This window comes from Cardiocondyla obscurior, linkage group LG04, assembly GCF_019399895.1.
Source record: "Cardiocondyla obscurior isolate alpha-2009 linkage group LG04, Cobs3.1, whole genome shotgun sequence".
Lineage (NCBI taxonomy): Eukaryota > Metazoa > Arthropoda > Insecta > Hymenoptera > Formicidae > Cardiocondyla > Cardiocondyla obscurior.
This window is the reverse complement of record NC_091867.1, coordinates 2,719,036-2,731,841: the sequence shown is the minus strand read 5'-3', so window position 1 is coordinate 2,731,841 and position 12,806 is coordinate 2,719,036. Positions and strand designations below refer to the sequence as shown.

Here is a 12,806-nt window from a genome sequence, read left to right as displayed (position 1 = left end):
GCCGGTAGTGAGATTGCGCAATGGAGCCGGTGACGGGCGCGACGGCGCGATGATGCTGGCGGCGGTTCATAGTCGTGCGGAGTGTCGAGGGAAGCGGTCGTGCAACGCTCGGTGCTGCAATCCTCGTCGCGCGATTCCCTCGGGGTCGGTGTAATTTATACGGTGTGTGCGTGCGGTACGCAGCGGCCGGTCGACGTGAAAAGGGAGAAAGCGCGGCGCGGGAACGAAAGATGACGGCGCGGTATATGATTTGACAAGTGGAGCGGTGGAGCGTTCGATGGGAAGTGTCTGAATACCGCGGTGGTTGACGGGCCAGCGGACTTCGAGGCATTTGTCCGCAACCCTACGTGTGTGAACCCCTCCGGTTAGTGCTCTTTCTCTTTCTCTCTTTCTCTTTCTCTCTCTTTCTATCTGTCTCTTTCCTTTTCGCCTATCTCTCGCTCTTTCTCTTTGTTCGTCGCTCCCTTTTACGACCGTTCGTGCGTTAGGGTAGCGTTCGAACGTAATCGCTCGATAATCTTGCGGATTCGAGGCGCCGCGCGTCATCGAGCCGCGGTAAACTCCGTCGAAGTGCGGGAATAAGGGTTCGTGAAATCGATCGCAGGCGAAAAATGCACCGTGTATTGCCGAGGAAGCGAACGCGATTCCACGACGCTAATGTATCGTACGCATCCACCTATATTTCTCTCTTTCTCTCTCTTTCTCTGTCTCTGCATATGTAAACTCAGGGATATGTAATATATATATGTATATACTATATATAAAACATACACCTGTACATATGATTTATGTATGTGCGTATATACGTGCGTATGCGTGCTCGTAGAAATGCCAATGAAACTCTGATGCAGTAATTGCGGGATGCACCATTCTTTTACGCGTTCTCCAGGTTTTCCTGTTTCCCACAGAGAGCCAATCGCGCCTCGCGCAATCCGGTTCGATCCGATCGCCGAGGACCCGAAGATTCCATAAACGTTTGCTGTTAAAGAATCTATTTCGCGGCGTCAATCGCCGGGATATCGGGTTTATCGTGAGACGTTAATTTTCTGCCGGCGTGACACATTTCTCGATTCGCGAACCAAAGCGTTGTAGGCGTCTGGCATAAAACGGACGACGCGGAAAAAGAAAAAGAGAAAGAAAAAAAAAAAAAGAAAAATGACGCGCGCTATTTTGAATTTCGAATAGTCTGAGGAGTCGCTCGCCCTCGGGTGCTCAGGAACCGTGAACGCGAGGGCCGGAACGACGGCCGTTTTTATCACCGTCGCTCGGAGAGGCGCGCAGTGCTCGAACGGACACGCTCGAATCGATTTTCCCGGTGGTTCTGCCGTGCGGACCTGCCGCTCGCGTTTCATTTCCGCGCGGCGGTTCACGCGACCCTTTAGTTATCCCCGCGTCGTTCCGTAACTTCGCCCCGACGACGGGGCCGCAGTTCGCGTCTGTACGATGTCCAGGACCTCGTTTATCTCCCCGTCAGAGCCCGCACAGTCCCTCAGGTACCGCGAGTTCTCGCTCGAAAGCTCGGAAAGCACCGAGCCGCGCTTTCACGCCTGTCGGCCGATCGTTAGTTTTCATTTGCGAGAGAGATATCCCGCATCGCGGTCAGACGAAGTCTGAAAGATCCTCCGTACCTTTGAGACGTGATTTCGAATCCTCGTGGGTTGTTCGGCGGCGTTAGCGGGGCGAGATGTCTGACTTCGGGCGAGGCTCGGTCTTGCGCCTCTTCGGCGAACAGCGAACGGGAGAGAGAGAGGATGGTGCTCACAATGTGCTCGCTAACCGTTTCGTCATGTACGGTTATACCACCCGTATCGTTTCGTTGGTGACTAAAAATAACGTTCCTCGAGGAACAGCCGAAAAGTAGCTCGTTCCGCTAGAACTCCGTAGCGCACCCTACGCCCCGGTGATTTATCTTACTGTTCGCGGAAATTAATTTTTCACGGCGGTGGGCGCGATAGATCGTAATTTCCGATCTACTTTAAACACGACATCGTCCGAGGCCCCCGAGTTTACCGGCGCGCGTAAATTTACAATACGAAACTCCAAACCCCCGGTCAACCCGTGCGTTCCGTTGCCGCTAATAAAAGCTAAGTTTCTTCTATTAATAGTCTAATTTCGTGAGACGAGGAAACCCTCGCGAAGGGTTGGTATGAGTCACGCGTTATCGGTCAGGCGTCCGCTAATTGGTTTTGCGCTTCGATCATTCTCTGATGACGGTTTTCGTTCGGCCGCACAGATACCGGGATTCCGAGCCGTGGAACGAGGTTGAGAATTAACGAGCGGAAGTGCAAACCGGAACGGTGAGGACCACAACGGCGGTGGCGAGGACGAAGAGAGGGTGCGAAGCTGCGAGAGGGTGAATCGACGGTGCGGCCGAGGATGACGGGCGAGGACGGAAAGCGCGGCGGCGGTGGCGGTGGCGGCGCCGGCGATGGGACGAACATGAACACGAACGTCACCGATAACGCCAATAACGTTAACGCCAACATAAACGTCAATCAACAAAACGGCGGACCGGAAAAGGCGCCGGTGGTTGGCGGCACCAACGTCGAGACTCTGCCTCGCGCCGGAAAACAGGTAAGATTGATGACCTTTTTCACTGACGGAAACCACCCACCAAGAGCAATATAGATTTGGAACTCTTCGAAATTAATTTTTTTAAACATTTAATTGAGACTTGAATTGCGACGTGATCGCTTAATATTTTTTTTTCATAGAGTATTTTTTTTTATAATTAAAAATAATAATTTGTTTTGTTGTAATTTACTTGTTTTAAAGTTCTATCTGAGTTTGTATTATCTAAATGTAGATGACGGACGGGGAAATGTGAAGAATTTACTATTCTTTCTTTATAAAAATTAGTTCTCAAATTTATATTATTCTTAGTGCTTTGGTTTTATACGTATTAGATATTATCGCCGTATTTTTATGTAGAGGTTTTTCTAATTTAAAAAATTGCAAAAGAATTGATATTACTAGGAATGTAATGTCTTAATACATATGAATTAAAAGGATTGATAATTGAATTTAAACCACATAATTAGAGACAACGTTTTATTGTAATGAAACATATTTCTCGCTGTACGTAATATATATCGTGCGGTGTTTGTACTTACAAAAATTGCGTAATTCTATTATGAAAACACTCATGTAATCACGTTTTAAAATTTCGCTGTGTCACGTAATACCGCGAGTTATTAGAGTACTGCATGGTGTGCGTATTGGTTCGTCACGACATGTGTATTTTCGGGCTCGAGACGAGGGAAGTGGGTGGCATTGTCGCAAATAATAGGCTTCGTATATACATGGTATCTAATAGCATATACGGACTCGCATTCGCTGTTTCGCCGCATGTCAGCTCGCAGTTTCGATTGCGTGGGTAAAGTTGTGAGAAGAGAGTTCTGTACAGTTGTACACTTTCGTTTCACACTCTTTTTACGTGCCACGTTAATTTCATTTATCTTTGAAAAAACTCTGCATGAGCAAATTTTAATTTTTCTTCTTTTTCCGCTTTTGATATCATTTTATTAAAAAAAAAATGTAAACTCTAAGCGGTTACTCATCACGTTTTGATAATCGAGCTAATGCTAGGACGTGAAAATTTATTTTGTCGAGCGTTTCGAAACTTGAACTAGACAGGCCGATGTCTCGCCAAGGTCTCCATTAATAGAGCACGCAGTCTTATGTAGCTGCAGTCGTTAGTCGTCTAAGAAAGCGTCAGCAGTATGACTCCTTTTGTCGCAATTCGTTACGTCGTCCGAGTTAGCATGTAAAGCGATCATTAAGACGAGTGGCTGGCCGATTGTTGCGGCTCAAAGGTCACGGTTACTCCAGGACGTAGGCTGCTGCGAAAGGTAGGGGACGCACGTGCCCGTGTTCACGGTACCGCAGATCCTGAACATTCCTCGCCGGGATAGAGAAAAAAGAATCCCACGTCGAGTGAGCGCGAGCGATTTTGCAGGAAATAGAAAGGTCGCCGGATATATAGGATATGTCGGTCTGCCTTCGTTAATTGTCTCTTCCAAGCCATCCCGTGCTTGTTAAACACAAAACTAGTGAGGTACAAAAGCATTAGGTGTCTCGATAGTTTGAAACACAAAGGTAACAGGCTCAAGTACTTCATCTTACTCTGAAGAGAGCCAGGAGCAAGTTGTAAGAGATAGAGTTTGGACAAGGTAAGCTTCTTACCTGAAGACGACCTGAGAAACCGGTTGTGACACAGATCGAAATAAACCTCGAGTCGGAAAATGACTGCATTTTTAATTTATATATCTGCTAGTTTCTTGAATTAATGTCAAATAAGAGGCTCGTCTTGATTTATCTCCCATTTTTTCTTTTTCTCTGTCTCATCTCTGCATCTTCGAATATCCACATTTATTGCTTTAGTATCTTCTTCAATAAATAAGTGTTTTTAAACGTGCATCTTATTTGAATATTGAAAATGAATATCTTTCACATCGCCGTTGCCATCCTACATCTATCAGTACACTCTCATTCGTGCATATTTAAGATTTCATAAATTTTTAGTCGTGCTCAAGGTTGCGATGCTGAATCGCATGTGTCTGAATATAGCATGCATAAGTCAATATAAGAGATATAACGCGTGAAGAAATTTATCAGAACTGCTACGAAATGTATAGTAAATACGCACGAAAGCGATTTGTTTTATTTCAATGTGAGATAATAACGTGATAAACTAATTAACTAATCAGATTTACGAGCGATTTAATAATGCTTAAATAATTGCGTTCACGTTAAAAGGACGTCGGTCTGTTTTATCGAAATGCTATAAATTATAATTGAAAAATTGATAAAGATCCTAAAAAAGAATCTTAGATTTCTTGTACTTTTCCTGACGTTTCTTTAAAATTCTATTCCCGTTCTAAGATTTTATTAGAGCCGCGGTTCTCATAAATTGTAGGTTAATAGAAAACGCGTGATCAAGGATAATTAGACTCATCGGTCAATCTAACACGGCGTCGTTTCATTTTTCTCTGCTTTTTTTTTTTTCCTCGGTGAGTCAAAATTACTCCGTTCGTCGGTTTCACGCGTTATTATGCATAAGTCGACCTTATGTAATCGCCGTGTGTTACGGCCGGCAAATGACATCACGTCCAGCGTTACAAGCGTTGAGGTCATCAGGTACCGCGACACGGCCGATACCAGTGACTTTATTTTTTTACGGCCGTTTTGTCACGTATGTTCAAGATGACTGCGTGTATACGTAGGTACATTACGTTTCTCAGCAAAGCGAACGTACGTAGCCTCGATTTACGTTCGAGGCCGCGAGCAGAGCATGATGATTTCACAGTTTCCCTTTCGTCATGAATTTGTTTTTTTTCTTTCTTTTTCCCCAACTTCTTTAGAGATGAACTGACGTACGAGGATATCAAATATATGTGAAAGAGTGATGGTAAATTTCACCCATTTTTTGGACCTCGAATTTGAAACTTTTTTCATGTCAAGTAGTACTATTAGACGCATAAAAAAAAAGGTTTCAAATTCGAGGTTCAAAAAACAGGTCTTTTGCCATCACTCTTGAAACACATTTCGATGTAGGGCATATTTTCTGTTAATAAGTTCGTGTCGAATCGATTCGTTCGACATTTTGGAGTAACATCGAAATACGATGATTGAGTCATTATTGCAAGGTAGTAAAAAGTAAATGGTTAAACGCTTGACAAATTTTACGAAGCACCGAGACTTTCAGTAAAATATGCGACGGTGTAATTATTGAAATGGCATTTGGCTCCGGAAATCTCGAGTATCAAAATTCTGTTTACTCCCTTGAGCAGCTCTGGCCACGAGCCATATATCAATAGAATGCGTTAGCTGTTCGCGGCTGCAAGAAAAACATCGGATGATGCAGAGAAAAGTACGTACTCCGGCGTAGCAGCTATTAATCAAAACGAGCTGACATCCCGGTATCAAGTAGGAATCTATCTTTTATATAAAACAAGATATGATTGAAAAAGTAAGAGAACAGGTTACACTGATTGCCGAAGAGAAAATATCCGCTAATCTCAGAAATATACTGGAAAATATACTGCAAAAAAAAGAAAAAAAAAAGAACACGCGAATAGCTAAGTGAAATAAAAAAGTAATCTTTCATTACTATATTAATCCAATGACGATATGATTCCAGATTCTTTTTTAACTGTTCTTAACGAGATTTGATTGCCGAGACAAGAATGCAGTTAGTACTAGGGTCATTATTAACAGTTCTTCGAGCTGTTAACGAACGATACGTCTATGTACGTTAGTGTCAAACAGTTGAACCCTGAACCTCTGATTAAACCCTGCCTTATGTCAGGTTATATCAGATTCTAAAACAATTTCTAATTGTATCTCTCGAGACGTTAGATTCTAACACGCCATTCGCTACGGTAAATTAAACAAGGCGGAAATAGCTGCGAAGATGATAAAAACGCGCATGGTGACTTCAACGACGTAACGATCGTTGTTAATTAACGGAAGATTGCAATTCTTCACGTCATATTTATCGTCGTATATAGCGTGTAATAACAATGATGCGCAGTCATTTAAAGAGCGCCGCGTTTTGCTTTAAATGCCTCTTTCATCGTGCAGATTTTATATTGGTCGAATAAAAATTGATAATCGCAAACGTAAAAAATATATTACGTCCGATGGTTAGCTTGTACGTTTATGATGTTTCACGTTCCTTTAATTTCTCGATTATCGTAATTATTAATATTTTTATCGGCTTTATCCCACGTATTCTATCCAAAACTGATATTTCTCTCTTCGAATCTCCTTGGAACGGTATAAAAAAAATATCACGTTAACCCAACGTCAGCTCGTTTCTATTATATACATGTGTGTCATCCAGCGCGTTATCCAGTAATCTCTTCATCGCCGCCAACACGTCCTTTTCATTGGGGCTTAATTAAATGTAAGCTCGGTATGCCGACGGAGAAAACGAGGCCGGGAGGGCCCTGACTTCTCCAACTAAACTAGGGGGCAAATGCAGAACGCGGCCGAAAGGGTCGAGGTCGTCGGTTACAGCAGCCTGAATTGAATTTCAGGGCTTCGTCGTAAATGCACTCTGTCCGGAGTACGTCGTTGTTTCCTCTTCTGCACTTTTTTCCTGTTTTTAATCCTAAGATTTTATTGCGCAAATTTTATCTTTACTCTTGACGAGTCAGTATTTCGACTTTCGAATAGAAAACCAGCGCAAATCGTTTCAAACAGATCGTTTAAGTGAATATCGTGGATATAAATTATAATAAATAATATTTTACTAATAAATCGCCGCGTTACTGCAGAGCGCTATAGTTACGAGGAACTAAAGAAAAAAAAAAATAAAAGTTCTATGAATAGAAGTACAAAGTTTGAAACGACTCTAATAATGCACTATAGATTATCAAGTGCCTAGTAATGTAGTTGTTTTTGCGCAACGCAGCACCCGCGTCCTTACATTTTTATCACCTAAATGGCCACTCTGGCAGCCCGCGTGGATCTAGACTGCGCGAATGTCCCTGAACGATACAAGAAGGGGGAGATATCGAAATTGGAGACCACGTAGGGAATTGAAATAATTGTGCGCTTCCTGGCGTCCATGGTGTCTACGGAGGGGTGGGGTGGGAAAAGGGAGGAAAATAGGGAGCGGGGGAGGGGAATAAAAAAAAGCTATGCAGAAAAAGGTATCGCGATAGGGCTAGGCACGACGTAATACAGGTAGCTAGGTAGGTAATAGATACACGTAGATGTCTGTACATAGGTATATATATGGGGCAGGCAAGATGGAGTCTCAGAGGCACGGGTCGATATGAACGCGGCAGCGCTATTGCAGCAAACCACCCCCTGTTCGTCTCCTCGCGGTCCCTGCTCGCGCCTCTTGCCACCTTTACTCTCTTTTCACTATCACCCTCCCCCTCCCCCTCTTGTTCCGTATCACCTCGCCACTGCTATCAATGGTATCGCTATCAAGACCGTTTCAATATGATCGACGCACGCATGTCCGAGTTATTTTTTTTTTTCTCTCGAAAAATGCACTTTTGCACAGGCGAACGAGAGAAAGGGGATCGATTACCACTCGGAAACCGCGAAAAGAAAGCAAATTGTGCTCGCGATACGTCGGTGATAATATTTATTTTAAACTGCTCGACGGTAATGCGTGGTTCTTTTTAAACAAATCCTTTCTACAAATGCATTTCTGTAGATATTGATAGATTGGACGTAATTAAGAATATAAATAAGCCTTGTCACGAGAAATCCATTATCGAAATTATATGAAAGAGAAGTGATAGTCATTGCGTTAATTCGCCACGTTAAATGCTTCGTACGCGATTCAATTCGATACGACCGTCACGATAGGTTTCGATTCGCTTGCAGCATGCAACCGTAACAAGAAGCGGTTCTTGATAATCTTGCCTTAAGCAAGAAGAGTTAGGTAAATATTTTTAATAAATTCTCAGCGCGTGATTAGAGCCCGGCTTCATCGTCACGAGATGACTCGTTGCCTCGACTCGAATTGAAATACGAAACTTGTTTTATTTAGCTGACTTGCTGGTGCTGTAAAACGACTCGCACTTTCGATTCTGTCCGACAATAGGCTGAAATTTCTCTCGTATCGCGAAGGACCGATGCATAAATTAAAAATAATAACTTAGCAGCGATATCGTGATATTTTTTTTCTCGTTTCCTGACCTTTTAATTTCTCTGGCGGTGACGTCATCTCGCCACGTGCGGATGTGCGTGTGCGTCTAAACAAAAATAATCGTGATGTGATCCCGGATCGACATAAAAAAGAAAAAAAAAAAATGGAATTATCAGTAGTACGCGCGTTAACTCATCGACCGTAATTAATTAACCCTTAGGTTGTCGTGATAAATATCACAATAATTATCCACACGTTTTTGAAGATAACAATTTCGATTAATTAAGTCTCCTATTTATCGTTGCCTTCACACGGAAAATAAATGGAAAGTAAATCGTCTATTCCACGACTAATCTCAAAAAAAAAAAAAAAAAAAAAAATTAGCAATTTGTTTCTAACCCAATAGGTTATTTTTTAGCGCACAATGTAACTGTTGATGACTTACTTCTGCAACTACTTGTTTACTTAAAGCAAAAGTTTTTACTGGTATCGCAATTAAAATTGATTAATCGGATATACAAGTTGGCGTCGACGTATCATATTCCGCGAAGTATTTCTCTTTAATTGTAATTACGTTTTGATCTTGGCGACAATTGATCTCTCACTTGCACAAAACGCTATACTCAGCTCAGATAATGACTTAATTATATCGAATCACTTTGATTTTTGCAATTGTACTGTAAATCCGCCGGGTACGAGAAAAATTAAAGTTTCTATTTAATGGCAAAAAAGAAAGCATTTAAAAAAAATATATATATATTTAAAAATGATAACATTTTGGTTTTATACCTCATAGATACTTCTCGTAATATTTAGGTGAAATAACGGAATAATAGTGTTAATTAAAATCGCGCGAGAAATTCTATCTTTGATCATTCTATTTATTTGCGTTATGGTAGTGTAATTAGCGTATAACCTGATAATCTTGGACGATTATAAACGCATTAACAGTTGACGACCTATTCGATAATCAATGCAGGTTCTTACACTAGCTTGCCAATATTCTGATTAATATTATAGTTGTATTTTTAGATTTCTTTCGAAAAACGAATTAATTTGTGTTTAATAGCATATGCTGTGTGTACCTATACTAGGCACTTGAAACATATATTTAATATTAAATCTTGGAATAATAAATTTTAATTAATAAATAATAGAATCCTTCTCAATGAATAAATGAAGTATCACTTTTATGAGAGCATTTTCATCACGCATACATTTTCTGTCAAGTAACATTTTCGAAGTAGGTTAGTATCGATTATATAGGATGCCAGCGCAAAAGCGAGTGTTGTAAAATGTCACAAGAATTAGGGCAACAACAAAAAATGTTCTACAGTCGACTCTCTGTTGGATGCGCCACGTTCATCCGGATAATTCTTTTGTTCAAGCTGTAGCTAACATGTGCACTCTAATAATCGAGACTGAACGTCGATACACTCAATCAAAGCTGAAAATTGCGTATAATTTTCTAAAAGACATGAAATTGTTTCAAACTTTAATTTAAATAGATACAATATTAAATATCTAGTTTGCAAAAAGTTACAATCTAAGTATGGCAACGTATAATGAAAAATTAAATAAAAAAAAAAAGAACATGGTGATGTAATTTCCTAAAAATAATTGGTTCATAGAAGAATGAATTTACATTATAATTATCCGAAGCGACGAGTTCTATTAAATTATTGTTTGTCCACTCGTCCTCGAGTTTTCCGCGCGAGAATGACAAGGAAAAAGAAAAAGGCTAAGGATTCTAAAATTCTTGGGGTAAACGGTCCCTCTCAGTCGAATTAAATAACGTTCGACTGGCGCGAACCCTTTTCGACCACGAGAACGGTGTAAGACTCCCCCGATCCCCGGCTCGAAAGAATGGAGAGAGCAAAGCGGAAGAATGTGTCGGCAAGTAGAATTACAACCCCTCCGTTAAGTTTACACAGCTCGTTACTGATCGAGTATGTTTAAAGAAGTGTGCAGCAGCCGAAACGTGCTCTCGAGCTGTCGCGCTTCACCGGATAATACTTTGAAGTCTATTGGGATCTCTAATTCATTGAAGACGCGATTAGGCAAAGTGTGCAAATGCATCAGAAAAAATGTTCTTTTTAAGAGAAAAAAAAAAACATTTTTATTTTAATTTTTGCTGTATTCTTCTTCTTTTTCAAACCGTTGATAAGAGATCTAATTATGATTATACGTAGTCAATTACATCTCTTACATACTTTGTATCATTTAAAAATAATGGAATCTCCACATGTGTCGCGTGGGTTCTTCAAACCAAATTCCAACTCTTAAATTATTACGAGCATATATCTCTTTCTGAAACGAGATTACTAAATATATTCATCCTGACCGGTGGAAAGATTTATTCAATGTAATTTAAGGCTCGCATAGCTCATTCTCTTCTTTGAGACGACACTATATAATAATTACTTTGAATCTACGGTGAAAGATCTCTCTCTCTTTCTCTCTGCTGTTGTTAATCACAAATAATTCTGTCCACCTTCGCTGCTGTTAACGACAATAGCATTTTACGAGACGTTATTAAAGTGGGTCAATCACAACCGCTTCCGACATTGCATTTAGTGCTTAAGTACATGTCAAGGGCAGGATGCCAAATTTATACGGAAGCTCCCGTCAACTTGAAATGAATACTTGCCGCGGCATAAAGAGGTAATTAATTCAACGCGTTTTTTTACAGCCTTTGAATAATCGTTATTATTAAATCACAAGGTTAAAGGAGAAAAAAAATTATGTGTCTTAATATTCTCTTTATTAAAAATATTTTCTTACAATTTTTGTAATTTGTAGAATTCCGTTTTTTTTTTCTTTTTAATATTAATAGAACACACTAAAACCAATGTCCAAAACCAGTTTAGTGCTATTCTTTCGCAATAAATTGTTTACGGACTCGTGTATGCCAGCTGATGTAACTCGGTGACTCGATGATTTGCAGCGATTTCGAGTTAAAACGCGTCGTGGCAAAATTTCATGATGACCGTACACGCGGATCTTGTGGACCGTTCATTCGGCGTAAAGCGTGAAGTCGCTTCAAATGCAGCGTTACCGGCGCAAAAAGGTTTATTTTCAGTCTACCTTTTGCCGCACTTGCGGAAGGAACGCGACATGTGTCTAGGGTACGTACATGTGTACACCGTCTGCGGGGTTTTGCAACGCAGCCTCATCCGGCGAGAAACCGGCGAATGGAAAATAACGCGTTCCGCATATGCGTGCAGCGTACAGCTTTGGCCATAAAAATGGCACGGTGCGATGGACTCGTTGATCAATATACGCAAGACTATTAAAAGTCGTTACGGTTGCCGTATGCTTCGGTATCGCTTGAATTATTTATTCGATTACGCCGTGAGCAATACAAGTATCGCTTTTAATATCGCTGCTCATAAAGATCGTCGTATAAATCGCATAGAACATTGATTTTACACGTTTCTCCAAACTACATCGACGATCAATCGCGAAACCTTCTGACGCGCCCTTTAATTTTAACTCGCACCGTGCGTGCATCCTTTTAATTTGTTTTTTAGAAAAAAAGTCTAAAGTGTATTCTGAGTATCTTGTTTGCACTGTGCAATTTGTGCGGGTTCTTGCGGTAAATTCAGCTGTTTAATCGTAATAATTATCTTTAACGTGATCTTTAATAATTTAATCGAATACTTAGGGTACTTGTGCCCAGTGTTTCACGAAAGAGGGATGACACATCGCCGCAAGAACCGCGCCTCCGTTACAGCGTGAGGTTATTCCATGTACCTTATTACGAGCAATCAGATGTAACTCGCGCGTTAAGTTGATTGGCGACGTGGTCGTCCCCTAAAAGCGCATCATGGAAACGACAGCCCGGCTGCCCGTTAAATACAAAGAATTGCCGGACGTACGAAAGAGAAAACTCTTTTAAAATGCGTCGCGACTGACCTAAATTCGTGATCGCTGCGGCATCACCTTCGTCTCTTTGTCCGTGCACGCAGACATCCCGAAAGACAGACACGGCTTCAAATTCAACCGGCAGTGTCGTTTTCTAATCCGATTAACTCGATCCCCGGCAATAAGAGCCCCGACTTTTCTCTCGATTTCAATGACGGATTTCTTTGACGCCGAGACTCTTTGGCGCGAGCTAAATTTAAAGATAAGGCACGAAAAAGTGGAGAAACGCGTCCTGCGAATTTCGAGACCTCTCGTTATACAA

At 41.3% G+C, this 12,806-nt stretch overlaps 1 protein-coding gene across 11 annotated transcripts in view; it reads left to right on the top strand.

Moving 5' to 3' along the window:
- The first annotated feature begins 68 nt into the window (after window positions 1-68).
- Window positions 69-12,806, top strand: part of LOC139101749 (ankyrin-2) — a 78,743-nt gene continuing 66,005 nt past the window's right edge. For 8 of the 11 annotated variants that reach the window (XR_011545616.1, XR_011545615.1, XR_011545614.1 and 5 more), the window contains exons 1-2: window positions 69-364; window positions 2,234-2,574. Coding sequence is in view for 2 of the 11 variants with exons in the window: in XM_070655136.1 (XP_070511237.1) it covers window positions 2,377-2,574 (198 nt within the window). In the remaining 9 variants the exon portion in view is untranslated. The remainder of the gene's footprint in view (window positions 365-2,233; window positions 2,575-12,806) is intronic. The other 3 variants (XR_011545619.1, XR_011545618.1, XM_070655138.1) reach the window with 1 other exon arrangement.